At 46.3% G+C, this 27,563-nt stretch overlaps 7 protein-coding genes across 7 annotated transcripts; 3 read left to right on the top strand and 4 right to left on the bottom strand.

Annotated features, from left to right (window-relative positions):
* Nucleotides 1-643: 643 nt before the first annotated feature.
* Nucleotides 644-1,413, top strand: JR316_0013192 (Protein-S-isoprenylcysteine O-methyltransferase; the record flags this gene model as incomplete). The annotated part of the gene is made up of 2 exons (XM_047898804.1): nucleotides 644-799; nucleotides 856-1,413. 2 exons carry the CDS (start codon nucleotides 644-646, stop codon nucleotides 1,411-1,413), a joined length of 714 nt encoding a protein of 237 aa, XP_047742352.1.
* Nucleotides 1,414-1,804: 391 nt separating this feature from the next.
* JR316_0013191 (uncharacterized protein) lies at nucleotides 1,805-2,580 on the top strand (the record flags this gene model as incomplete). The annotated part of the gene is made up of 2 exons (XM_047898803.1): nucleotides 1,805-1,960; nucleotides 2,023-2,580. The coding sequence occupies 2 exons, from the start codon at nucleotides 1,805-1,807 to the stop codon at nucleotides 2,578-2,580; spliced, it is 714 nt and encodes a 237-aa protein (XP_047742351.1).
* Nucleotides 2,581-7,441: 4,861 nt separating this feature from the next.
* Nucleotides 7,442-9,173, bottom strand: JR316_0013190 (uncharacterized protein; the record flags this gene model as incomplete). The annotated part of the gene is made up of 8 exons (XM_047898802.1): nucleotides 7,442-8,124; nucleotides 8,245-8,254; nucleotides 8,315-8,424; nucleotides 8,476-8,552; nucleotides 8,618-8,679; nucleotides 8,741-8,855; nucleotides 8,904-8,952; nucleotides 9,059-9,173. The coding sequence occupies 8 exons, from the start codon at nucleotides 9,171-9,173 to the stop codon at nucleotides 7,442-7,444; spliced, it is 1,221 nt and encodes a 406-aa protein (XP_047742350.1).
* Nucleotides 9,174-9,854: 681 nt separating this feature from the next.
* Nucleotides 9,855-10,430, bottom strand: JR316_0013189 (Aspyridones efflux protein apdF; the record flags this gene model as incomplete). Its single annotated transcript, XM_047898801.1, has 5 exons — nucleotides 9,855-9,935; nucleotides 9,988-10,108; nucleotides 10,160-10,217; nucleotides 10,278-10,336; nucleotides 10,390-10,430. The coding sequence occupies 5 exons, from the start codon at nucleotides 10,428-10,430 to the stop codon at nucleotides 9,855-9,857; spliced, it is 360 nt and encodes a 119-aa protein (XP_047742349.1).
* A 1,128-nt stretch (nucleotides 10,431-11,558) lies between these two features.
* Nucleotides 11,559-13,942, top strand: JR316_0013188 (Protein BTN1; the record flags this gene model as incomplete). The annotated part of the gene is made up of 11 exons (XM_047898800.1): nucleotides 11,559-11,667; nucleotides 11,720-11,785; nucleotides 11,833-12,023; nucleotides 12,078-12,144; nucleotides 12,448-12,520; nucleotides 12,579-12,678; nucleotides 12,730-13,003; nucleotides 13,068-13,135; nucleotides 13,223-13,324; nucleotides 13,413-13,639; nucleotides 13,726-13,942. The coding sequence occupies 11 exons, from the start codon at nucleotides 11,559-11,561 to the stop codon at nucleotides 13,940-13,942; spliced, it is 1,494 nt and encodes a 497-aa protein (XP_047742348.1).
* Nucleotides 13,943-14,232: 290 nt separating this feature from the next.
* Nucleotides 14,233-19,096, bottom strand: JR316_0013187 (putative transcriptional regulatory protein C1F7.11c; the record flags this gene model as incomplete). The annotated part of the gene is made up of 14 exons (XM_047898799.1): nucleotides 14,233-14,265; nucleotides 14,323-15,915; nucleotides 15,985-16,116; nucleotides 16,170-16,375; nucleotides 16,448-16,663; nucleotides 16,720-16,828; nucleotides 16,885-16,976; nucleotides 17,097-17,216; nucleotides 17,333-18,083; nucleotides 18,232-18,562; nucleotides 18,612-18,677; nucleotides 18,737-18,775; nucleotides 18,947-18,974; nucleotides 19,027-19,096. The coding sequence occupies 14 exons, from the start codon at nucleotides 19,094-19,096 to the stop codon at nucleotides 14,233-14,235; spliced, it is 3,786 nt and encodes a 1,261-aa protein (XP_047742347.1).
* A 2,030-nt stretch (nucleotides 19,097-21,126) lies between these two features.
* Nucleotides 21,127-24,652, bottom strand: JR316_0013186 (uncharacterized protein; the record flags this gene model as incomplete). The annotated part of the gene is made up of 2 exons (XM_047898798.1): nucleotides 21,127-22,437; nucleotides 22,508-24,652. 2 exons carry the CDS (start codon nucleotides 24,650-24,652, stop codon nucleotides 21,127-21,129), a joined length of 3,456 nt encoding a protein of 1,151 aa, XP_047742346.1.
* Between the last annotated feature and the right edge of the window lie 2,911 nt (nucleotides 24,653-27,563).

Raw genomic sequence — 27,563 nt, 5'->3', positions numbered from 1 at the left:
TCCTGAATGTAGAGTCTGGGCCGAAATTGCCTCAAGGTCGCCGTTTCCCTGTGACTTCGGCTAATTTGAAAGAACAATGAAAAGCTTTGGCGCAATGCTCTTGTGTCTTGACCTCATGTAAAATTTAAGGTACCTTTTAAGATAGCTACGTTTTTTGTTCTGTTCACTGACGACAATAAGAAGAACGCAAACACTCGTGAAATAACACAAATTATTGAAACTAGCTCAAGATGCCTCTATATGTTGGGATTTGGCATGATACCTCAAAATTCGAGTCGACGGGGTTAGTTTAATTTGATGTTCTTTGCTGGGCCTTCGGCAGAAGCACACATGTAGATTAAGGCACTGCTTCTGAAACTCAAAGTTGCCTGGGAATTATTACTATTAGTTTTGAGGCTTATCTGATCTATGGATCCGAATGGTGCTTGTCAACCTCGTCCATGGCGCGGTCTCAAAAGATGTAACCCCGACTTGAAAGCAGGAAGCAGTATAACTTTATCTCCTATCCCTCAGCTTATCTAAGATCTCATACAGGTTACGGATTCAGCTAAGATGAGAAATAAAAGGTACTAAATTTAGGAGCATTTTCTCCTACGTATAAAATGCCATCCATGTTTGTTTCTTGTTCTTTACTTCCTTCTCAATGTCGCTTGCTAAAATACCTGTCATCTGCATCTTGACATTTACTTACAATGCTATGTTCACGGCTCCAAACCCGGCTCCTGCGAAGGAAGATATGGTGGCCACTGCCAAAGTTGACTGGGTATCAGGCAGAAATTTTATACTCCAGATGTCAAGAGTATGCTTTTTCTCTTGAATCCAAATGCCTGAGTGCTCACAGAAACTCTATTCAAGCTTGGACAGACTCTTCTCGGTGCCGTTGAGATCATCTCCATAATTACCAATGCATATCCCTCGTCGTCTCTGTCGCAGAAGATACTATACCTCTGTTATTTCCAAGAAAAGGATCCCGGACGCCTCCAACTCCACCCATTAAGCTATCTCGCCGCATTTTTCTGGGTATGCGGATATTTGATGAGGATGCGCACCTACCAGGATCTAGGCCGTTTCTTCCGTTTTGACATCAGTATTCAGAAAGACCATGAACTCGTAACAACAGGTCTTTACGCCTATGTTCGACATCCTAGCTACAGTGGTATCATCCTAGCCGACCTCGGTTGGGGCTTATGGTACGGGACAAAAGGATCCTGGATTAGGGAGTCTGCATTTCTGGACTCGGTGGGAGGAACCATTACGTTAGCCACGTTCATCATACTATTTATGCTTCCTGGTCCCGCCTTCACACTCTCAAGAATGTCGAACGAGGATAAGGCATTGAGGAGTAAATTTGGAAAGAAATGGGATGCATGGGCAAGCAAAGTGCCTTATCGGCTGATACCCGGAATTTATTAAATTTTGATATAGTTGCCTTTACCTTGTTTTCTCACTGGTTCACCCGATCTGCCGTTACAATACCACTTTTCTCCTTTTGTGAAACCATAGAATAAAATGTAGCAGGACCGTAACGTCACTTTTTCACAGTACGAAACGAGCCGCAAACGGAAAATCGATGCCCGGCTTAAGGGTTTTAAATTCCAGTTAATGGCGGCACCGCTTCGAAGTCTACCCACACCGATCCCCATATAACGCGGAAATGTCAACGCTTTGTTCGGTTCCTCCAAGTAGACCTATTTGAAACGACAATGATTTCGTCCGGAAGAAGGATGGAATCAGCAACAGAGAGCGGTTAAATAGTCTTTGGGCCACACATGTGAGTTGTTCAGCTCCTTTGAGAACCTGCTAGATGTCTCTGCTGAAAATCCCCATTATCATCATCTTGACCGTCGGGTTCAAGGTTATGCTAACACCACCCCAACCTCCTCCGACAGCAGAGGAGGTTGTTCCCACCTCAAAAACCGATTTCCAGGCTTTGAGACTGTACAGGCTTCAGTTCGCCCGCGTACGTTGGCATAAACTATCCCTAATACCACAATACTTTTAGCTCATGATATATACACCTAGCTTGGACAGATTATACTAGCTGCAGTCGAGATATCAGCTCTATTTGCACATGCCGGTCCTATCATTTCAAACTCGCAGAAAGAGCTGGCAATGTTCCTGATGGGTGGCCGTAATCCAGACAGACTTTACCTAAGTCGATTTGGCGCTTTTGGTGCCATCCTAAGTATAATGGGGGCGGCCATACGCATCCGCGCATTTAGGGACTTGGGTCGCTTCTTCCGTTTCCAAATCAGCATCCAAAAAGACCACCAGCTGATAAAGACTGGGCCATATGCTTATGTCCGTCATCCTAGCTACACTGGATTGACACTCGCCACTGTTGGGTGGTTTATATATCACTGCTCAGAAGGGTCTTGGCTCAGGGAGTCTGGACTGCTCGAAACTCCAATTGGGCTGGCGGCGTTCACGGCATACCTAATCCCAACAATACTTCACATGCAGATAATCACGCTTTCGAGGATGTCGAATGAAGACGCCGCGTTGAGGGAAAAATTTGGCCATGAATGGGACGCGTGGGCTAAAGATGTTCCATACCTTCTGATACCAGGGATTTACTAGTATAAAGCACAGTCTACGGTTCAAGTTGATGCGTTTTAATTAAACGGTGATCATCACCTAGCAGGCCATTCAAAGAGGAACATGTATGACTGTTTTTGGACGTGATTCACATTAGGGCTCAAGTATATTACTACGTATCTCCATCTGGGTATGTAAGAACGTCTCCGATTTGGGAGTCTGCAATAATCGCTGTAAATTCCGGTGGTTCTTGTTTATAAATGAGTAGATTTTGTCCAGACTAAACAGACTCGAGAACATAAACCAGGTTACATTGTGAACCGCTTCCATGTCATGAGGAACGGAGATCTGGGTACCATACGATTGTTATAAATAAAACAAAAATACTCTCACCTGATTCAATTCAACGAATTCGCATGGAATTTGATATGACAATCTCAAAAAACTCCACCTACTATGTTAAAAAGCGGAGACACAGCGCTCGTACATGCGGACTCGGGTATTGTTCCGAAGATATCAGGCCCGCAGAACTGTCTTCCAAATATTAGACATATGGTGGTGACGATTAGATCAGGCCATCCTGCCGTGAACTACCAAATGAGAGAGGGGTCTCGTATACGAGTTTCTGAGGTAGGATGGTTTATAGGAAAGATCTGGGTCATGTCATAGAATCACAATTATGGGCTATATGTAGCCATAAATGTATGGCTGTCCGTTTGCACATTTAATACCAATCAATAAACTTTTTGTCCCATACATAGAAGTCTCAATTCTACACAATTCCATATACACACTCTGATGTCCTGGATATAGAGAGATGGTTTCCGAACATATAAATCCAGTATCCATATATTCATAGGTTGCATCCTCAGATACAACTTTGAGTGCCATACATATAGTTTTGGTGCCCACATATACAAATTACAATCCCTTACATAGAGGAAACACTCCCTTTTATACATATTTTGCTGCCTTACTTATATCTGAAGGTTCCCCGTATGATTGTTCTTACCTTTCTTCATCCCGAAGATATACAGTCATTTTTCGGCATTCTGTCTATGCCGTGCATGCCTAGACATCGTGAGAATCGGCAAATCTCGGCAAATGTGGACACAAATTACAGTTCATTGCCTGTATGCCTATCGACACACGCTGATTGAACATTAAAAAGATGCACATTTATCCAATTAATCAGTAAATATATTCCTGTGTAGGCTGATTACAGAAGTAGCTTGTCTTCATAGTTTGAGACGAGTGCTTTGACCAGCCCAGTCGCCGTGCTAAGGCTTAAAAAGGCCTAAGTTGAGGTTGCAGACAGAAAATTGCATTGGAGTAGTCTATATTCAGTCTTATGTGACTTTAATGTACGAGTGTTTATGCTCATGATTAATTTTATAATCTTGTAATGACTGTCCTACTTTCTTCACAAGTAGCAAGCCACTGCAAGCGGGACGAAAATCGAGTTCCCACGCCTCTACGGCACGGAAGGCACGAATAATATTCATCTGGACAACTCTATATCTTCGGACAAAAGTTGAGGTACATGCGGAGAGGGTCACAGACTATGGTACTGAGTTTTTTATGTATGGATAGCATACCCTTATGTGTGCAGCTCCCATTCAAACTGAAGGGCATGCAAATACAATGATCGGGATAATTTCTTCTATGCTCGGAAATTATCTCTCTATAACCGGGACACCAAGGTATATAGTTGGGTTCAAGAAAAATTGTGATTTATATGTATGGGGAAAGAAGTTTATACTTTGGTATTAAATGTGCAAACGGACAGCCATATAAATGCCCCTTTCATCCATACAAGAGATAGGCCTTCCCACCTCACCACAGCGTGACGAAGGTCATGAGTTTCGTTGGCCAGTATCTTGGCAAACCTTTAGACCCAGGCGATAAGGTGAACAGAGTCCACAACACGAGATTGACATAAATCAGACAGCACGAGTGATCATACGAGGTGCATCAACCCAGACAAAGTAAAAGGCAGATAGTTTCAGCTTGCCCTAATATTCCATTTTCGCCAGACAGACCTACTTCCACAAGTTGTGAATAACAAGAACCCAGTCAGTTGACAGTGAGTGCTCTAGAGTTCCAATAAAGACACAAAAGACGAAGCTGCGCCTCCTCCTATCGAGTATTTTTCCCGATTTGTGCGAAAAAGGGGGGGTCACCAATAATCAGATTTGCATCGGCTCATTGGGGTGAATAAATATCAGAGGATATAGAGCGGAATTATGGATTTACAAGATCTAGACCAGACCTATTATTTGCTTGGATGAATGGTGCGAGCTCCAAGTCGAGGTAGGAAATAAAGAACGTGACAAGCAGTAACTGGACAGTCTGGACTGCATCGTAACAATTCAAGCGGAGATTTTACTGTCTCATGAAACCCCTAATTCGTTCATGTGCGGTTGGTTGCAGCTGATGGTTGGAGGTGGTTGGTTTGTAGGCCAACTCATCAACACGCGGCCTGCGTTGGGTTCTCTTCCAACTACTACCTCCTTTAGCCTTCACTCCTATCTTCACAATCATCAAGTACAGTATGAGCAACCGATTTACCCATCACGACGATGTAAGGTCTCTTTTCTGTTGTTAATGATCGATATACGATTGACAAAAAGGATTAATTTATTTTCTGATATGACCAGGATCTCTCGCGCCTACCGGAGGGCTTCAAGCGTATAAGCTACGATAGTGATACAAGAGTATACACTTTTCAAGATTCCCATGGCAATTTCATCAGCAAAAGTGACCAGACCCCCAAATGCCTTGGGAGCCTTATAAGGCATGCCAATGTTTTACGTGACACAGTAATGTCACGCAAAACATTTGGGCAACATTTGGGAACACTCAAATCATTTGGTGGTCATTTGGAGGCCCCACAAACATTTTTGAAGCACAAAACAAGCACCAAATAATTTCTAGTAACTACAATTTACAAAAAAAAATTCGTAGACTGTGCAACCTTGAAGGAATCATTTAACAAAATTAAAAGAGGTCACAAAACATTTGGTTTTACACTTCGGTTATGAGAAATGTTTACAGGACTTTCAAATGCTGATGAAATAATTCATCCACACCAAAATTTACTGGCTATACAGCCACATTAGTTCTAATTAGAATTCTGTACAGTTGGTCATCCGGTCTGTACAATTTCTCGACTGTCAACGAAGTCACAATGCGATCAGCATAAATCGGAGTGAATCGGAGATCAAATATTTGTTTGTTTGTGCATAATAATCTCTTTCAACCCCCGTTTCTTTCTTTCCACATACTCTCATGTTCACTACTCCGGCGACGCTTGGTGGGACTTGGGCTTGGACTTTTCAACTCTAAGTCTTCGTATATCATAGCTGAATCTAACTCACAGGTAATTCTGCCACTTCCTTTCTGATTAGATCATCCTCAACTGACCATGTATCTGCCTTTTCGTAGACCGTTCTCCTTCTGCCTTAGATCTACTGGATATCCGGCTTGGTATATAATTATTCACTAGTTCCCAAACTTTTAGGTGAGTATATGCGCACTTCTGCACACACACCTTGCTTACATCATGCAACCAAAGTAGCTCCTATAATTCATGGGTAACATCTATTGATGACATCATCTCAGCATCATTTTGTTATTTAACCACTTTCTCGCTTCTCTGTACCTTTTGGAGTCATGTTGTAGTATAAGTTTTCTTAATGCAACAAGTTCTGTTTACTTGCTATGATAATCTGAGGGATCCACTAAATAAGGAACCATGTGAACAGTGTAAAACATTTAAACACTGGCAAATGTTTGCCAAATGTTTTTGGGACTCCCAAATGTTGCCTAAATGTTACGGACACTCTCAAATTTTAACCAAATGATTTGGCTATATTTAGTACCACCTAAATCATTTCCTTGGAATAAATAATTCGAAGCCTTTCAGTCTTCGGAGTCTCTCGTTACGAACCGCACAATGCCTTTCGGGCATTGGGGCCTTTGGACGCCTCCAAATGCCTTGTCAAGGCATTTGGGGATCCGAGCACTTTTGCTGATGTTATACCGAGGAGAACCAGGGTCGGAGTATGGAGTTTTGACACCCGTCGCGTCTGCTTCCTCGCTAGAGCAAACAAGGCCAAGCGCCTTTGCTTCTTGTAAGTACATATCTAAATTTTGTCATGCTCAACTCGAGCCATTTTCCGTAGCAACTGGCAGGAGGTCTACTATACCCACCGGACCTGATAGTAATGTCCCAAAGACGTTTCAAGACATCTTACCTCCGGATCTTATAACGACTTCGACAATGTCGAATACCTCAGGACAAACAGCCTCGCCGTCTGCTGGAGGTAACTTTGTGAACCTTGTGAGAAAATCAACGTTGCGGCCCAAAATGCAAGGAGTCGTTCATAGCCTGCGGAGGTCTGTCACGTCGATGCGAAGACCAAGGCTGCCATCCAGCAACGCACCAAACCCTGAATCGGAGGGCAAATCTGGAAGCATCTTTCGTCGATTGTCAAAGTTGTCGACTTCTAACACTATTCCTTCAAATCCAACTTCCTCTTCTTCTATATGCTCCAAAGATTCGGATTCGTCTCGTCACTCAGTTATGCCTGTGCACCCACTCAGTCATTCGTGATTCTCAGCTACCAACATTCTCAGAACTGTTTGTTTTGGATCATCACATCAAGTAAGAAATTTGAAATATAGTTGTATAGTTTATGTACAAGTGTAAAATATAGCACTATAGGTAATAATTGTGAAAACACGACTCGCTCTCATGCGAGCACTCGGACAATGTTGAGATGGGCATGAATATGATGAATGAAGACTTGGTATCGATGATATGTCAAGACGTTGTCGAAGCAAAAAGAATATCTTGCACAAGGAATGATAATAAAATGGGATGAAATACCACATCTGGTCAGATCGCACTCTTGCAATTCGGACACACAAAAGGAGGGAAAGGTCGTTGTGAAGCCCCAATCTTCACAATTGCATTTGTTAAATCAGCGCCTTCACCCTGGACAAAGATTTCATCTTCCCAACGTTCGGGCATAGGTTCACCTTGCAGCAATTTATACAGAAGTCTACGAGCGCGAGTCACAAATGCGATGTTGCCCGAAATACCACCATTCGCAAACGCTGCGCCACGAACAAGTGGTTGCTCAGCAATGTGTAACAGTTCAAAAGGGACAGATCCGAGGGCTTCAACGATCGTCTGTTTTGGCCGACGGGGAGGTGCCGAGGGGACATGATTCTTGATAACAGAGCGACGACCTTTTCTCTTTTTCATAGCAGGTCGTGAAATGACGATCTCTTCCGCTTCGTTTAACTCGGTGGGGCTCTGAACAGTCAGTGGGATGAGAGATTGAAGATTTATGGTTTCGTCTGTATCGGGAGAGCAGGAGAGCAGGCGGAACGAGCGACTAAATATGGGGTTGCTTGGAGTAAGATTCCCTTCCGAATAATCGGGAGTCGATTTGGTGCTGTCTGAGAGAAGGGAGCCGCGTTCACCACGTTTTCTCTTTTTCGGAATATCGGAAACTGTAGCCTGAGAAGAGTTTCCTGATACGAAGGTGGTTGCGCTTTCCTTAGATTTCGAGGCTAGTAGGCATCTATGGTGGTAGGCTCTACGACATGATGGACGAGGACAAAAGTGCATAAGGCTGGTGCGACTTGTGTCGTTGGGATTGTATGGTTGCTTGCACATACATGAGGACGAACCCGGTTTCGGCTAATAAATCAGGATCAAGTGACTGAAATATCTGATAAGCAAGGAGTATGCCAATAATACCTTGAGCATCCTTGCTTTATATTCAAAAGTATACCGCCGATAGAACTTGTCCCAGGGAATATACGGCGGCTCAGGATCATTTTCGTAAAACTTGGCCATAGGAATGATAGCTGAAGGTGCGCGTTGGCTAGCATACAACTACAAGAGGGAACGAAGCATACCATTGAATGATTCTGGCCCGACATAGTCATAATGGTCCGAGAATATCTTTTCATATTTTCCGATGGTAGATTTGTCACTGGAGGGGCATTGTAATGTTTAGTTAGAACACAAAAAATCGTCAAGACAAGCATTATTGCGCACAATGATTTTATAACACTCGCCACATCGTCGGCAGAGTAAAACCACTGAACTCGTGCCCATACCTATCAGCGATCAAGTAGGGTAAGAAAATCCTCATTGTGTCTAACATAGTCAAGGTCGCACCGTATTTGAACCATCCTCGTGTAATTCCGCGCGTATGTCCTTGATTTTGGCAATCCAGTACTCTTCGTCTTCAATATGGTTACCTGGATCGCGTCCATGTGGTAGAATGGCGACGCTGGAAGGATAATGTAAGGCCAGTTGAGTCTATCGACATTATACTCACTTATCCTCCTTCTTGAATTTGTGGCCTTCATTAGTTTCTGGATCTGACACTGAAAACGTTCGTCCGAATGAAAACAGATGTGCATAGAAAAGAAGTACGTATTAAGATTAATCAGGATACAAATACTAAAACCACATGAATGCAGCGATTCTTACCGACAAATGATCCAAACGGCTTCAAACTGGCGAATTTCTCATCCGTCACGGTTTCGGTCTTCTGATTTTTGGATTTTCTTGCGCTTCCTCCTCGCGTTGGACGACCACGGACCATATTGGAGTAAGGAACTATTCTTGGGAATAGGAGTGTCGTTCGCTAATGAGAGGCGTTTGAAGGAAAGGAACTCTGAATTGGGTTAGTACTTCTTGTTTAGCGTTGGGATATTCTGGGCTTTGAATGAACATTCGAGGGTGATGATAACATGTCACATTTCACACGCTGGTGTGACAGCCCCCTAAAAGTTCAATCGAACGTCACTTAAATTTTGCTTCAAATCTCTTCATATCCTTCAAATGAGCTATTGGTCAAGCAAGCCTATCAGTTCAATGGCGGTCATTCAGTTGGTGATGCGAAACTCTTTGACACGTCTACGAAGGAGACGTATAGTATTCAAAATTTCACCCGTGTCAATTCAGACCAAGATTGATTACTCACCACATGCAGTGTTAAATAATTTATGGCAAAGTATGGAAAACTTATTTGCGTTTTGGCTAAATACGTGAAGGATATTGAATTAATTACTATATTTGGAAGGTAACCGGAAATAAATTTCACATAAATCGCGACAAATTATTTAACCCTTTGCAGTATTAAGCGCACACTCGTGTACTAAGCATGCAAATGAATCATTTTTTCAAGCGATTGCATGGCTTCAATTGAGAAATAATAGCAACAAAGACTCAAAAAAAAAAGGTCGATGGCATTCAGATCCAACACCACTCTTCAAATATTTATTTACACCTTCTGTGTTCCTCGCTCTTTGGCCAGGAGAACCCGTGTCACCAAGTTAAACGCCACTGAAATCAACATGAACACCTGAAGAACCATTATATCTACTATCAGCACCCTTAAGAATATATGAACGTACCCCCGAGAAGATGGCAGGCCTGCTCCAACGGAATTCACTACCCAGTAAGGCACCTTGGATAGGGGTGGATACAAGAGACCCAGCGGCACTACTTAGAGCGAGAGCCAACCCAATACGCGCTCTGGGTTTATTTAGCGTCAGTGTCTTTAATTAGTGAAAGAGGTGCACTCACCCAACCTCCTGAGGGCTTCGAGAAAGCGATGCTAACGCAGCCATAGACACCGAGAGCCCTGGAAGTTCAAAATATAAACAGTTCAACGGACCTCATGAGCTAGAGAAAATATACTGACAGGCGCCTGAGAAAAATCTGTACATAACGCTGACTACTATCAGTGTTGCTGATGACCGACTACACTATTAAGGTCATATACATCCTGACAGTGGTAGAACAAATGTACTTACACTCCAAGCACTGAAAATATTGTTGCCGCAGTGCATACCATGACGGTTATAAACACGTTGAAAGGTCCATAAAGGTCTGCTAGATAGTTTGAGCTCAAACGTCCCAGGCAACTTGCACCGTTTATTATAGCAATCTGTATATTTATGATATTAGGGTGGCCGCATTTGACGTTCAGCAAAGAAAAATAGTTTGACCGAATAAAATGCTAGGACTGGATCAATATTGTGTTGGACGGAGACTTTCATTTCCATTGCGACATCGGCGACGAGTGGCAGACTTTGCCTGGAAAGTGCTGTAGATTACGGAACACGTAGGTATTTACTACTATTGGTGTAAATTTTCTCACTTGAAATGCGTAGATTACCCCCGCACTCTGTGAGACTGGAAGAGGTAGTGTCTTACTAATTCCTGATAAGTACCACAGCCTTGTATGAACTGAAATATATAGGCGCTTACATGCAAAGTGGAATGATGACTTGGTCGACAAGCTCAGAGCAAAGCATCAAGAGCTCAATTTTGATGAAGCTATTGCCGCTTTCAAAAGAAACTGGGAGTACATGTGCATCTATGCCGAAGTTGGTTATGCAAGAGCATATTCATCTCTCCATATAATGTCTTTTGTTCGTCCTGTACGATAAATTCTACCCTATACATTTTTCCTATTGTACTCTAACTTTTAGACCTAGGAATGTGCAAAGTATCTCTGTGACTGACCATTCACACAGTCGTACTTGAGTTGAAGAGTAATTGGTCGGCTCAAATGTATGGAAATTATTTACAAAATTTCCCTCAAGTTACCGAGGTTTGAAACAAGATTTAAACATTTTAAAAACAAAAATATAGTTCTAATAGATATAGCGGAATATATTCAAAATGCAGTAGCAACATATCTATCATCCAGAGAATTTGAGACTTCAGACACCTTCGGGGGTTCCTTTAAAACTGTTAAGTCATACCATCAAAACGGCACGTGTTTGTGATTCCCACGAACCCCATGCATGTTGCTCAACATCTGTGTTCTACATTCTTAAGAGTCAACGACCATTATCACCGTTGCGGAGCTCTCATCTTTTCGGTATTACTCTGATGTGTATTCCATAAAACTTAAATTCAAAATCTGGCTCATTCATATCCCCCTTCAACTGAAACCTCATCAGTAGTCGGAAGCATGCCTCCAAACCATCCGCCATTCGGGTCTGGTTCATTGGCCACCATCATAACGAGGGAAGAGCCTGAGTCCGACGAAGAAGATCGGGGAGAAGAGAATCAAGATAAAGGTGGCTTTTGTCAATCAGTTCTCCAGACCAGTCACTGCTAAACTTCTTGAAGGACGAGAACGAACACTCTTGAGAAAGCTTGGTTTTTCATTTTTCCTATTTGGCCTGATAAACAACGGTTTGTCCTGTACAACTATCCATTTGTTCTTTCTGACGTTTTCACAGTACTCTACGTTATAATACTATCTGCGGCGTTAGACCTTGTCCCTCCTGCGACACCCAAGGGAATAATCGCATTTTGCAATATCGCTCCTTCACTTTTCGCCAAAATCAGCTGGCCATATCTCCTCAAAGGTCGGATCCGCTACACGAAACGCCTGCTTGGATGCTGCTTGTTGAGTACTTTGGGTATGTTGGTGAGTCCTGTGACACATGGGGCCCATATCGTTCCCAATGATGTCACATATCAGGTCGTTGCGCTTTTTGACAGCCTATACATGCGTTTGCTGGGAATTGGATTGGCCTCATTTTCCTCAGGTAGTAAACTTTATCAGAAAGAGGAAGGGGGCGAAGTAGTGACTTCATCAACGATTGGTGGATTTGATGGCCTCTCAGTTGGAAACACTCGTCAACCAAAACCTCCAGGAGGTGGCAATTCGTCCTAGTGGGTTCAACGACTATGATCCCAAGTTCAGGGGCGTCTAGCATCCGAAAGAGTGTTAGGAATAGGCTATTGCTCCTAACGCCCAATCTGTTTTCCAAAGGAGTCAAAACTTCCAGCTCTGACCCCCCTATCCTATTCCTCACCTTCCGAGCTCAACGGCTAATTTTTGACCACAGGTCTGGGAGAATTAACCTTTCTTCAATTATCAACGACATATGCACCTCCACCTGTAGCTGGCCATAGCGTAGGGCAAGTTGCACTCTTTCCTCCTGTCGTCTAATAAATATGTTCTGATCTGGACGTCTAGATACTTCGCATCTGGTACTGGAGCAGCAGGGTTAGTTGGCGCCTTCCTTTGGTGGGAACTAAGAGGTCTAGGGGTGCGGACTGGAGTTGGTCTGTCATCGGTAGGTGTAGCCGCCACTATCTTCGTCACACTCACCTTATGGCCCGTGTAGGTAATGCCATGCATAATACCCATCACCTACTTTTTCCTTCTCCCAAATCCATCAATGTTCCTATATGCTGTCACTCCCGCGTTCGAAGATACGATGGATCCTTCTGCGCCAGCCATTTCCACACTTCCGTACACTCCTCTAGCTACTGCTGAAGACGAAGATGGAGAGGAAGAAGGAACCTTACCTTCAGGCCCCAAGCGAGGCATCGCTCTATCGGCCAGTGACAAATGGCGATTAGCAAAACCCCTTCTGACCAAATACATGCTTCCGCTCTGTACGTTTTTTTTACTATGGACTACGTTCTAATACGTGACGCACTGATTTCTTCCTCGGTTCAGTCTGTGTATACCTCGTGCGTAGCTTCCCTAACAACCGTGTGCTTGAACTCATAGACGATGACCGTAAAGTTTGAGTATACAATCAACCAGGTACGACTTGACTGGCATGTCCAATTGACACAACATCCTTATCTCCTCCTTTTCTCCGTATTCAGGGTATAAGCCCAACCCTGCTTTATCCTGTCCCTACCAGCGAGGGACATTGGCTCCTGAGTAAAATCATTCATTCCGTCCGAGATTACTACCCACTTTGGCAGGTCAGTCACTGTCGTTTATTTTCACCTTGATTCATCGTCCAATTTGTCTCTGCTCCATCTGTGGATCTCTTATCTGTAACCACATTAGCTCGTATACCAAGCAACCGTATTCCTCTCACGATCTTCAATATCGCTCGGACTGCCAGCTCTTCCGACTCAGCTCTTGCCTCTGCCGGCTATCATCCAGTTCATACTTCTACTTCTCTTGGGATATGAATCCGCGGTTGGGTTCTTTGGCGATGAGCGGGAGTCTATGAGTGTGTTCTTGGTGTTCCTCCTCGTTAGTTTAGAAGGTATATGCGGAGGTTTGGCCTAGTACGTACACTTCATTCCCTTCTTTCTTCCAACTCTTACATCATTTGCCAAACTTATTTTGCTAAATTTTTTTCACTTTTTATTAGTGTCAACGTCTTTTACCGTATTAACCACGAACCGCCTGACCCTACGACCAACAACGACATTGAACAAACTCGTCAAGAACGCGAGTTCAAGATTGGGTCCATCGGATTTTCGGATGGCACAGGCATACTCCTCGCCTCTATTCTGGCGGTGCCTACGGAGATTGAACTGTGTAAAGCGCAAGTAGGAAGAGGTAAACTGCTTTGCAAAGGATTGTAGTTAGACATCAGCGCGTTTCTGATCATCCGCGATTGGAATGATTTGTTATACATATCTATTTCTTATACACTGATTAATCGATGGTAGGGTATGTACGAGGAGAACGAAAAGAATAAAAACATGAAAACAAGTCGACAAGATATTTGTTGTTTCAAGAGACAGACGGGGGACAACGCTAATGTGACACATATTATATCAACCTGACAAATGACGACGCACAAAATGCTATTAGATTGGAATAGATGATATATAGATTTAACGCCCGATGATGCAAAAGCGTGTGATGACGACTAATCTTCAAAAAACTGACGAGGCGTTCCAACCTGAAACCCGCGAAAGTGAGTCCATTGATAGCAAAGTCCTAAATAGGGGTCACGTACCTTATTCATGTAGGATTGCCATGTCTCCTGCAGCCCTCGATCATCAGCAGCGATTCCTCGAAGCGCATTTTCTGGCGTATATTGTTGGTGATGCGCATGCGCCGGTCCAACAGTGTACCCAGGACCTGTCGACCGCTGGTCGGGCATAGCGAAGGACGAGGAAGCCGCGGGCCAGTATGTGTACGTTTCCGGGACGTATGCAGGCGATGATTCCTGAGTGTACGATCCGGTAGGCGGGGCCTGCGGTTGCATATGTAGTTGGGCTGGTGCCGGTGCCGGTGCCGAAGAGTATGTTGCTGTTGGCGGGCTGTAGCCTACTGACGACGACGACGACATGCCCTCCGGACTAGGATGATGAGAGGAAGGAGGAGCATTGTACATTGTGTGTTGCTGTTGATGTGGCGGCTCGTGCTGACCAGTATGCTGCGATTGGACAAGATGTTGAGGAGGTTGCTGGTGGTGTTGGGAAGGAACGGTGTGAGGGGGTAAAGGAGGAGGATGATGATTTATGGTTTGGTAGTGTTGTTGTGGCTGCTGCTGCGACCGGTATGGATTATGATCTACAATAGATCGTCTAGGTTGAGAATGAGAGGATGAAGGAGCAGGCGGCATGGCCCCGTATGAACTGTGTGGGGGTGTGGCTTCATACGTTTGTGAGTGATATTGAGGCGCTTGATGCGGTTGATGCTGCTGGACCTCCTCTAATTGGCGAAGTTCTTCCGGTCTTTGCTGGTGTCGCATGTCATATTGTTGACTATGCTGCTGGCGATGAAGGGCTTCCTGCTGAAGTTGTTGTTGTCTTTGAACTTCATAGTGATGACTCTCTCGTCGCTGAAGATCGATTTGTTGCTTCATCTGTTGCTGCCTCTCCATTTCCTGTCGCTCTAGTTCGCGCTGCTCCATCTCGCGCCTCTCCATTTCCCTTCTCTCCATCTCGCGTCTCTCCATCTCCCTTCGCTCCATCTCGCGTCTTTCTTGCTCCATTCTCTCCATGTGTATCCTCTCTTCTTCCTGCCTCTCGAACTGTTCCTGCTTCATTTGCGCATGATACATAGTCTGTTGCTGATGTAGGTATTGAGCCTGTGGTGGGTGCACCTGCGCTGGGTACTGTGGTTGTGGTGGCTGAGGTGATATCTTTGGCTGTGGTGCAGGAACGCGGGGCGGAGCATCGACCACCATCGGAACACTACCACTGAACAGGTCGTTGCCATTCTGATAGGCATTCTGTATCTGCGTCTTGATGTGTCCGTGGAACACACTGAGCTCAGAAACCAAGCTTGGATGGACATTAGCAAACGATGGATACTCCGCGATCGCCTTCGGAGAATCGCTGGATGCACGAGATGACTTGGAGGACGCCCTCGGAGGAGCGCTGTGTCCAGATGCAGTGGATGAGGTTTGCGCAGATGTTCCTCCAGTTGGTGTTGCTTTTGTGCTTAAAGTGTGCGTCTTGCCACTGAATATTGACAATTCATCCTTCGGTTCGTTGGTTTGTGACGGTTTGAATATATCATTAGGAATCGGGGCAGGAACACCGCTATTGGCGTTGCGGCAGGCTGTCTGAGCCTTGCCTTGCAAACGTTTAAGGATAGGCTGGTGTATCAAATCAATTCTTAGTCAGTAAAATACTTAACATAACATTTGTAAAAAAAAAAAACGTACAAGGAATTTCACCGCCCTTCCGCCATAGCTAGCCGCACTTTCGAAGAGCTCACATGCGGTCTTTAACTCCAGCAATGCGGCCAGTGCTATCTTCGATCTTGAGCTATGAGTCGCCACTGAGGCCAACATCACCTAAAGACCGTGTAAGTATGAATACATGAATGGTAAGAATGACATTGCCTTACCGAAGCAGAAAATGCATGAGTCCATAGCACCCAAAATCGTGCAATCTGGGCAGGGAACATCGAAAATTGTAGCTTAACTGAAGCGATGATGGTGCAAGCACTACGATATCCAGCCAAGAACGAAGGAGCATATTGACTCTTGATCGGATCCAAAGGATTACTGGAGATGGCATGGGCGAAGAAGCAGCGATGGATATAAAGCAAAGCTAAACAGTAGAGATAATGATGAGACACTAGAAGCCTTGCTATTCAAATAAAATCCAAATAAAAAAACCTACTCAATTCACGGTAATTCTGGGGCATGAAGTGTGACATTGTCTGAGCCAGCCCAAGACCCTGTGGCGGCGGGCCTTGAGCATAAGCTGGCAGGTCCATATCACGAACTTTGCGATCCAAATCCAGGATAATAGAGTATTTAGGAGCACGAGACGTGAGAGTGCCTTGTACGACAGCGGAAACACATTCGGCGCCGAAACGAGCTTTCCAATAAGGAACTGTCAAATGCAAATCAACGGGTTGACACATAAAATGTAAAATGTCGAGGTCTTACAGCTAGGCTGAACAGAACCATCTTCTGCAATTGTTTGGTCTGGATCAGCAGGAAGTTCGCAATCAACGAATGGGAGAGAAAATGTTGCCAGTCGTCCAGTGGCCAAGCTCTAGAAATTGGAAATGTCAGCTAAATTGGTATGCTCGATTTTGAAACCTGCCATACCTGCCAACAATCTGTGATAAAAAGCTCCCAGAACAAGGCTCTGCGCTTTTGAACTTCTGCTGGAGTCAGCTTCCATCGTGCACAATCACGGTCTGTAATAGTGTTGTTTTAGTTCAGCGTGAACTCGTTTGAAATAAAAACCGATACGAACGCAAGCCGATCTAGTAGAGCGTTCCTTGTCAGTACTAAAAGCACCAAATTGGTTTTAACACATACGCTCTGAGATAATTTGCAAGCCAATCCCATGAGTGCCCATGTAGTCTCGATACTGTTTTCACCGCTACACATTCCCTCGTAAATTGCCATCAAACTGAGGGTTTGCACTGTCGCCACTGATGGTGGGCGTTCCAGTATTCCATTCCGAGTAGATTTAGGATCTGCGCCAAAGAACACCACAAGGAAAAAGTAGTTAGATCGGCGTATTCTGTCCACAAACTAGATGATGTACCAGGAACGCCATTAGGGGCCGCAGGATCTAACGTAAGGGCGACTTTTGTAAGCTGATAATATTTCTCAGCTGGGGCATTATCAGGAGGCGAAGGAAGGTTGATGTCCGTCAATGCACCGAAGCAAAATACGATGAACAAAAGGGCGAGGTCGTGAGATGTTCCCGTCCGTGGCGTAGGAGGCGTGCTTACGCCGCTTCCGGGGCTGGTTTGTACTACCAAACCACCTGCGGGAGGAGTAGAGGTCGATGGGACGGCGGAAGCTGCCTCTTCATACCATAGTGGCATAAGTTCTTGTTCGATTTGCCTCTGCGTGACAGCACCGAAGAACCAAGGTGCTTGCTCTAGATAGAGGTTTACCAGTCTCAAAGCATCGACAAATGGAGGAAGGTATTGAGATGTCAAATCTTGTAACGTGAGGGTGTGCTTTTGGGAATGGGTAAACGGTGTGAGGGAAGAAGGGCCAAATGATGATGGCGATGACATTACCGATGCCGCTGAGGAACTACCAGCGGAAAGAGAGGGGGCGAGGGGAAATCCAGATGCAAATGACGTTATCGCATTCGGAAGGGAGCCGTCAGGATTGTATGGCTGTTGGGGATACCTATTCGCAAAATGTTGATGCGGAGATGAGGAAGCGACAGAAAAGTCCGAGTATGATGGGGCAGCAGATAGATGTCTGAGAGGAGGTGAAAGATCGCGGTCGCTGGGAGAAGTGGGATGTGTTGAAGACGCCTCTGATGAAATCTCGCCCTATAAATCGATGAGCTATGTATCAGGAGATAAAAAGGCGTACTCACAAGCAATAGGGACTGTTTACAGAAGTAAAAGTCAAAACGTTGGTTTGGTTGTAGAAAAACGTCGAGCCAGTGGGACCAATGAAAAAAGAAATGAAACGTACTTCCGAGCCTGCTGACCGGCCATAGAACGTTGCTGCCCCATCATCCCGAATGGCCAAGGTTCCAAATGCATCAATGTATTCGGCATTGCCGTCCTCATCCTCTTCTGCACCGTCCTGCGCTGGCGGATCTTCCCCTGCGGCCCCAGATGCGGAGTGTAACTCAATAGATGACTTGATTTTGAGTAGATCGCGATGTAAAAGTGGATGCGGTTCTCCACCAGGTCCTGCAACCGTGGATTGTAAGATAGCAAGCGCGTCCTCGAGTTGACGGATACGGTCGGACATTTGGGCTATTTTCTGGTGCAAGGTCTCGGTATCGGCCAATACGAACCTGAAAAAACTCGTCAATGCAACCAGAGGGGGGATTGTATGCTACTCACCTGGTTCCTTGACCAGTGATAAGACTGCCATTTGGACAAATCGCTGAGCAGCCCCTTCGTTTACAGCTAACGAGACGAAATGCTGTGAGCCTGGTTCAATCAAGTAGACAAGGATTGCTACACACCTTGAGCATGGAACAGTTTTGTCGCATTTTAACTTCAACCTAGGAATATAGGGGGCCGAGCAGTCAGCTTTTGCTCTTGCACGCAAGCAAACCAATGGGACCCGCGATCGGGAGGCGGCATCATTTATTAGCAGAATTTGAAAATGTATGCGCCCTTGCCAGCAACGAAACCATCGTTGTGGGTTATATAAAGCTTGCACATTGACTTACCGTCTACATTCCGCGCACGACAAGGCTCCTGCAACTCGCGTTCAGCTGAGCCGATTGACTAATCGGTTCAATGCTCGCACCTCTAGCTCTCTTCGACTCCTTATCCTGAGCTCGTTGTGTCTGGTTGTCTTTCTTAGCCGCCTGTGGCATACTCGACCCTCAAACCTGAGGGAAAGAAAAGAAGTACTCTGGTTCGACTAATGGACACGGTTCTTTGAAGGAAATGTAATTGGCTTGGGACGGTGTTCTCGGAGCCAATATCAGACTGTTCTTGCGCCTCCCAAAGTCCGCGTATGGGTTGTCGTCCGTTTTTATCCCAGGCCCCCCTCGCCATAAAAAGCTTGCCTCGTTGCACCCATCACACATATCCGCTTGATCTCGCTATTTTTGCCCGATGAAGCAACAGGATCGAGTGCATACTACAACCTTAAGCAACAGAACACATCACCTATAGTGTTCCCTTCACTGCGTTCTCTCTTCTAGCAGCCCGAATTTTGCGAGCTCAGAGGTCCGATAAAAATATCTTGTCTGTCGCTATGTCACCCGAGTGGCCAATCCGTCCTTCTATTCCCCATGAGGCTCCCCGGAACCAGGTCATCTGGTGCTTCCGGAGACGGTGAGACGCAATTCAACTTGTTGGCGGCATTTTAGTTTCCCACGTAAGTTTTATACAGTCAACAAAGAGCAAAACCCAGACGCCTTTTCCAGGAATGACACATGGTTACGCCATCTGATAAATTACTTCTGACATTTGCTTCAAGCTTTACAAAGCCTGAGGGTTTCTTTTTTAACGTGTGATTCTCTTGGCCCATCTTCAAACACACCACTCATTTTGTATAGACAGGATGTCACTCAAATAACAACAGATGTCCGCAGCAGAACCCTGACATGAATAACGTTCACTGAACCAAAATACCACAGTGAGGTTCACGGGAACGAAAAATAGCTCTGAAATTTTAGAATTATGCCTGGAGAGTGTCATAGATGTTCGAGTTTAAGCTTCTGCCCCAATTATTCATATCTAACCTGCCTCATTGTCTTTCTAGAAGACGTTCATGACGCCCATGACCGCATGTACCAATCAATTAATGGCTGCTGGTCCTAGAATTAAACGTCTTGCCCAAAAGAAGTCTTGGTTCGCGAAGTGACGGTCTTATACCTTAGGTATGTCCAAATCTCTGGGTGTGGCGTTCATAAGCCTACCAACACTAAGCACTAGAATGTACAAGTTTCGTACGCTCATACGAAAGCAATCTACCCCTAGCACCTTGTACATGTACAAGTCTGACTATGATCAACACGCTTTTGTGGTTAACTGTTCTTCTCACAGGAAACACATGGACCCCGATGCCGAGTGCTATTTGACGATCCTACCAGTGAATTTGATCTCGGTTGTTTTCCTTTTTTCTGTGTCAACATCTACCAGCGACACGCTTGTCATCGGCTCAACATCGTAGAAAATCTGCGTTTGGCCTTGATCCCCTTTCTGGCGAGATAACACCTCCTGATCAGCACCACCTTCTCACCTACTTATCTCAAAACTAAAACAGATTTACTATCATCCAAACCTATAAACACGGATTGATGCGTATTTTATTTTCAACAAGGCTAGATAAAAAGGACTAATTAATCCCAGCCGTTTATCCGATCTCATGTCCTTCTGAAGGACAAATCAAAAAGGATGCGATTATTGCTACAAACTGGAGCCACACCGCGTGTAATCTCTTGATATCTATCCTTCAATAAATCGCTGGTCTATGTTTACGTCTAACGGTCCCACAAACATGCTCATGTATCTTTCCATTCGCAGTTTGTCGTTGACAATCTGCAGCGCTAGGTCAACACCCCACGCTGAATCCATTTTATCAACCTCTCCGTCTCATCCTCCCAGTTACTGTAATAGTAATGGCTGTCATTTTCAGTCGCCGATCTCCCAAAGTCAATGAGCCGGAAACTCCAATGCAGTCCATACCCATCACGGCCCTGGCGATAACTTTGGCTTCTCCTGATCACAGGATGCTCGCTTAATGGGCCGGGCTGCCGCACAATATTTCTTCTGTAGAGGGAGTTGTGGATCCATCCTGCTGCATGCATCCGAAGAAATAGCGAGATGCACTCGTTTCTAGAGAAAACAAATTTTGTCTAGCGGTGCTCTCCAATCAAAGTCAAGTTCAATGGGCTCACCGGTCATCTACGGACATCTTGTCTGGATCGATAGCCTGGCCACAATCTTCCATCAATAAAATAGGACTCAGATGCTCCCTCTCGCCCTTTGAGTTTCTGTTGTTTTGGTCCTTCCAATCCGCTTCGTAGTACCCATAAAACTGTGGTACCAGTGCACCTGGCGGCACAGGGGCTTGGGGAAAAACAAAAGGGTGTTCCGACTCAGACAAATTGTACCCTGTTCGATGCTCAAAAAAGTGTTTCGGGAATGCTTGGTAGTTCAACGCCTCTTTCGGAAGATGGTCTTCACTGTCGTCCCTGCTAGCTAATTTTGCGGCAACATAGACTCTGGCGGTTAGTGGGTGGATGTTCTCGCTCCGCATTCGCAAGTGCTCGCAATACGGCGCCCGCTCAAGATTTTGATAGCCTACCTTCGTCTGCACTGCGCGATAGGGGCCTTCGTATTCGATATGAACATCCGGGAGCTGGGATTGTTCTTTCGTTACACGATCGTGTTTATCATCCCATTCACACATGGCTTCCTCGGATCCGAACATGACCTTCCGCCTCTTCCCATCTCTCAACTTCCTCAGCTTCAATACATACCTCCCAGCAGTCTGATCATCCCACTTCGGATCTCTTTTTTCCCCGTCTATCCCATCCTCCTCCTCTAAAATGCGTTTCACGTCTGCACGCACACAGTCCTCGCAGATAACGTCTTCAACTAACATCGAGCGCGGGACCTCAAGCTCGGCGCGGTACACATACGAATGGTGGCCCGAACCCATCTTCTCAGAAGGCGCGAGATACAAATGCGCCTCTTTTGGGGCGACTTTCCGTGGCCGCGCAGGGAACACAACGTACACCGGCGGCTTCGCAGGCCCAGTCCCATCACCCTCATCCTCCACGCACCGCCGGGGCTCATAGAACATCCCCGCAGGCATCGGCACCCCCGACTTCGGACACGCGAGGAACTCGGTGCGGCGCGCTTCCTCCCTGTCCAGCTCCTTCTGCTCCTCTTCCCTATCGCTGTCGTACCGCGGGCGGCGGTCGAGGCTGAGCTTGAACACGCGCACGATGTCCTTCTTCTGCGTGAACGGCGCGGTGTACTGGTCTTCTGCGGTGCAGCGCAGGCCGGAGAGCACCTCCCAGGGATCGTGCACGATGAGCTTTGCGGGGAGCAGGTGCTGCGGGATGTAGCTCTGGAGCGTCGGCACGTTCACCCAGCTTGTGAGGTCGTATTCGGCGTGCCAGTGGTGCTGCTTGAAAGGCTCGAGTGTCCATGGACGCGGGTACGCGCGTGGACTGAAGATGGACTCTGGAGGCCACTATGTAAACAGTCAGCATTGCATTTTTATTATCGCACATGCACCAAATCGAATAAGAAACAGAATTTACCGGCTCATCAACCTCCCAGCGCTCTCTCGGCCTCTTCTTCGCCCGCTCGCCTTCTTCGCATCCAATATCATTGTTATTGTTAAGATCATCCAAGGTCATCTTTGCCCACGACGCCCCGCCCGGCGCACTCTGCGCCTTCCACGCTTCGGCGCCCCGCACGAGTTTCGCAATGCTATACACCGGGAGAATCTGCGGGCCCTCCTCCGTCTCTGCAATGCGCAGAACCTGCCTCAGACGGTCGTGTCGCACGTCACCAGTCACCACCGAAGCGTACCTCGCGAGCAGCATGCTGGACGTGACCACCTTCATTGGCGCAACCACCGTGCACCTCCTCGGACCTTGACACCTCTCATACTCCAACGCGCTAGAGGAGGAGTCCGGCCTTGATTTATCATCGGGCGCTTTGGGCACCGTAGGCGGGTCGTGCCATGACGCGACGCGGTGGAAGTCCGCGAGCGTCGCTGCCCACATTCCGTTGGTGCTGACCCGCTTTCCATCGGGGTACCGCACGCGCCTTGTCATCCAAGAGTAAGCTGGTATCTCTTTCACCTCGTCCTCGACCTCGTAGTGCGTGTTGAACACGAAGCGCCAAGGCGTGGTTAACGCGTTGATGTTGGCCGTGGTGTTGGTTTGGGTATCGACCCTGGTGTTAGTATCTGCATTTGTCTGATCAGTATCACAATCCGAACAGGCATACTGTACATCGAACGCGCCTTGTGGATTGACTTTGCGCAAGATGAGCGCGCGCATGTGGTCCGCGTGCGTCTTTGGTTTGGGCTTTGGCTTTGTCTGGGGTTGTAACTGTGGCTCTGGCGGTTGTGCGCACGAGGAATTCGCGGTCGGCGTGTGTTGACTGACCTGCGCTTCAATCTGACGCCGGGCGTCAGCGTCACCCTGGACGCGCCCAAGATCGCCACTGTCGCCGTTGCCGTTCCAAATATTATTATTATCTTTATTATTATTATTACCATCCCCATCGGTGTGGGTATGATCGAGAACAGGGGACACGCCATCTGAACGACAATCCATATCGTCACCCATTTTTGCATCCCCGTTTGCCTCCTGGTCCTGACTCTGGTTCTGGTTCTGATTGTGTTCCCCGCTGTCTACGCCTGCATGCACATGAGCATCAGCGTGACGATCGGCGTCATCAGGCTTATCGATGGAGACATTCATCGTGTCCGCACGCGAAGAATTCGGGAGAGTCGTCGAGACAGTAGCAGTAACAGCACGAGCGGCGACACCATTGGCAGCGGAAGTAACAGTAGCAGTAGCATTGGTACAAGAAGCATTATCGGCGATTATAGTGCCATCTTGATGTTGGTGCGCGGTGGAACACTCCGAGTCTGGTGGAAACGTCTTTGCGTCCGGCTCAGCAGCAGAAGTAGAGGCAGTATCAGTAGCAGCGGTACCAGTACCAGTCGCAGTGGTATCAGTATCAGTCGCGGTGGTAGAAATATCAGTAGCAACAGAAGTAGCAATGTCAAAAGCAGCAGCAGCAGAAGTAACAACGTCAGTAGCAGCAGCAACAGCAGTGGCAGTGGCAGTGGTATGAGCAATAGCCTTCCGTCCCAAGTCAAGACGCATCTGAGTCGCGTCGCCGGACTCAGCACCGTGTTCAACAGAAGCAGGGTCCTTGTACACCGTGTCTAATTCCAAGTCTAAGTGCATGTCGATTTCAATTTCAATTTCTGTGATTTGTGTCGCGTTTGGCACGAGCGTCTGTGTTGGCGTCGGAGTGGAAGTGGAAGTGGAAGTCAAAGTGGAAGTTGAAGTCAGAGACGGAGTCGGAGTCAACGCCGGAGCTGGAATCGGAGTTGGAGTCGGACGCGACTCTTGAGTGGCGGGTTGATTTTGAGTGGCAGGCTGATTGTGAGTGGGAGTGGCCGGTTTATCGTCGGTGGTGGGTTGAGTGGCATCAGCAGCAGCAGCGGTTACAGTTACAGACACAGCATTCCTGTCCTCGTCCAATATCGTCCTACCATCTACGGGTACATCCAGGTCCGTTGCAGAAGAGGCGCCGGTGTTAGCGTTGATATGAACAGTGATAATGGCACCCGGCGGCGGGCTAAAACATTCATCGACTGTGACTGTGCCAGTTCCAGTGCCAGTGTGAGATTCGGAGATACAATCGATGGGGCGCATCGATATCGGATGTGGTTTGTTTCGGTTTCGGTTTCGTTTCGACTTTGACTGAGGTTTCAGTTCTCAATCGCTCAGAGAGAGAGAGAGGAGAGAAGTGGAAAGCAAGAAAACCAAGCACGCAAGAAAGAAAAAGAGGTTCAGACAATGGAACTCCGAATCAGACCTTGAAGAGAAACCGAGGTGCTTTTATAGCCATAGCCATCCATACGAACACACGTCTTTCGAACTTGGATAAATGACTCGACAATGGTATTACCCCTACCCCTAACCATAACCATAACATCCGTGTGTTGTGTGCACTGCAGCGTGTTGGGGCACGATGTCGTGTCGAAGACTCGAGGTGATATATATATAGACTCTTACAGACTACGAGGGCCCTGATCAGCACGATGTACGTACATGAGTCCTCCCACGGTGATATGATGTGATGAAAATGCTTAGTTTAGTTAGTTAGTTAGTACACTTGTATCCATCGACCACCACGGACCACGATACGATCAATCGAATGTCGAATTTCGAATCCAAAAAATGATAATCGAAATCAGAGGCACACAGTATGCACGGACACGATGTGTTTTCAAAGTTGTTATATACATATTTAGATTACTAACAGGGAAACCATGATGCATGGTTCCAACAGTGGCGAATTCAATAACGCCCGAGTAGCACCTCTGAGGATGTCTTTCTTATCCCTGCCAAAAACCTTTTATTCCTAAAAAACAAAAAGAGGAAAAAGGGGAAAGATGATGATGGTCATAATGACAGCAAAAAGATCTTACTTACATGTGCTCATTCTAATTTTTCTCATTCCAAAGGCTCGTGACAGTAAACTTGAAACGGTCTGTTCGACATATATGTCGACGGTCGCCGATGGACTTGTTTGCAGCAAGCAAGAAGCATAAGAACAATTAAAAGAAGATTAAAACCTACAACTTCGAACTTTTTATTGGTCAGTCAGGTCAGTCAGTCCTTCACAAACTCAACCTAAATAATCCGCCTTGAGGCAATATCCCTCAGCTATCTACCCCATTCTCACCATCACCACATATAAATCCTTAAGCAAAATATTGACAGACCTTGGCGGATTGTCTTGTTGCACGAAGCCTGAACCTTTCAAAACACGCAAAGCTTCAAGCTTCAAGCTTCAAACATCGACGTAAACCCTGAGGCATGAGGCCTGAGTATGAATCCAAACCGCAAAAAGTGTAGATGAGAAGAAACTAAAACGACAAGAACAATAAGAGTGCCGTGATCATGCATAGTAGAGGTTAAAAGGCAAAGGGGGAAAAAGGAATAAAAGATTGGTGTCAGGATCATCATGATTGGGATTGTTGGAGATGCACAAAAAGATGAGAAGAAATAAGAAAAATATAAATGAGAAAGGAATGAGACGAAGAGAAAAATATAAGGTGTCGGGAGACGACGGTTAAAGTGGAATTTTGTCAAGAAGTCGATTGTCGGTTTAAATGAGTGATCCAGAGTAGCAAGGGGGAACCTCCAACATCTCAAGAGCCAAGGCAGACAGCACCACCTGTGATGAAGACACCCGAAGTAAAACCACCCCATTCGCATGAAGGCAGTCACACAGAGGAGCCAGAGGCACAGGCAGTCGTCTACCAAAAGCTCAAGAGGCGTCGAAGCAGACAAGCCAATGATGCCAGAGTGACAATCCGAGTTACTGCTCAAGCGTACGCAAGAGACAGTTACCACGACTGAGACCGAGGCGTCAAGCGAGTCCGCCAAAGCGAGAAGCACGGGAGACAGACTCCGCCGTCGACGCGCGGGGAGTCAATAGCAGTGTCCGTCAGTGCGACAAGCCTCGAGGTCTTGGAAGTGGAACCGATGTCGGGTGTGAAAAAAATAAGTGAAAAATGAAAAGATAATGAGATGTTGTTGGATGATAGGAGATGGTGAATGTTGGTTTAAATGAATGTAGCAAGGGGGGACCTCCAACATCTCAAGAACCAAGATGGACAGCACCACCTGTGATGAAGACACCCGAAGCATGACCGCCCCATTTGCATGAAGGCAGTCACACAGAGGAGCCAGAGGCACAGGCAGTCGTCCACCAAAAGCTCAGGAGGCGTCGAAGCAGACAAGCCAATGATACCAGGGAGTCAACACGCAACACCGCCCAAGCGTACGCAAGAGACAGGTACCAAGAGTGAGTCCGAGGTGTCGAGCGAGTCCGCCAAAGCGAGAAGCACAGGAGACAGACTCCGCCGTCGACGCGCGGGGCGTCGATAGCAGTGTCCGTCAGTGCGACAAGCCTCAAGGTCTTGGAAGTGGATAGCTTTATGCGGTTGTTGAGTGGGATTGGGTAGAGAAGAAATAGAAATTAAAAAAAGCGAGGGCAGTTTGTGTTGATGTTACTTAAGTGTTGAAGCAAAAAGAAAGAAAGAAGCAAGGCGCGATTGAAAAAGGCAAATTCGAGAAAAAGCGATGTTGAGCAAAGGCGATATTGAGAAAAGACCACGTTGAGTAAAGGCGATATTGAGAAAAGACCATGTTGAGTAAAGGCGATATCGAGAAAGGCGACATCGAGCAAAGGCGATGTCAAGAAATCCCATCGAGGCCAAGGAATACCAGACGAAAACCCAGGCAAAGCAAAGCAGACCTCAAACACGCTCAGAACTACAAAAAGCCATTTAATCAATGGATAAAATACCCAACAGCGAACAGGGGCACTTACTCTCGGCGTTTAAGACTAAGCGATATAGCGATAACGATGTGTTCATTATGATCAGGTCCAGTATCGGTGTGAGTGTGGTCAGCCTCAGATGCAACCGCTCCGATGTAATGTAGCCTGCCCGCCTTGTGGAATATCGTTGGGCGATGTCGCGAGTACCGATTGGTTATGATTACACCCAAAGGCCAGACCAAACGAGCGTGGGCGATGTGAAGCCTGAAG

This window comes from Psilocybe cubensis, chromosome 13 (assembly GCF_017499595.1).
Source record: "Psilocybe cubensis strain MGC-MH-2018 chromosome 13, whole genome shotgun sequence".
Lineage (NCBI taxonomy): Eukaryota > Fungi > Basidiomycota > Agaricomycetes > Agaricales > Agrocybaceae > Psilocybe > Psilocybe cubensis.
This window is presented reverse-complemented; position numbering and strand designations above follow the sequence as displayed.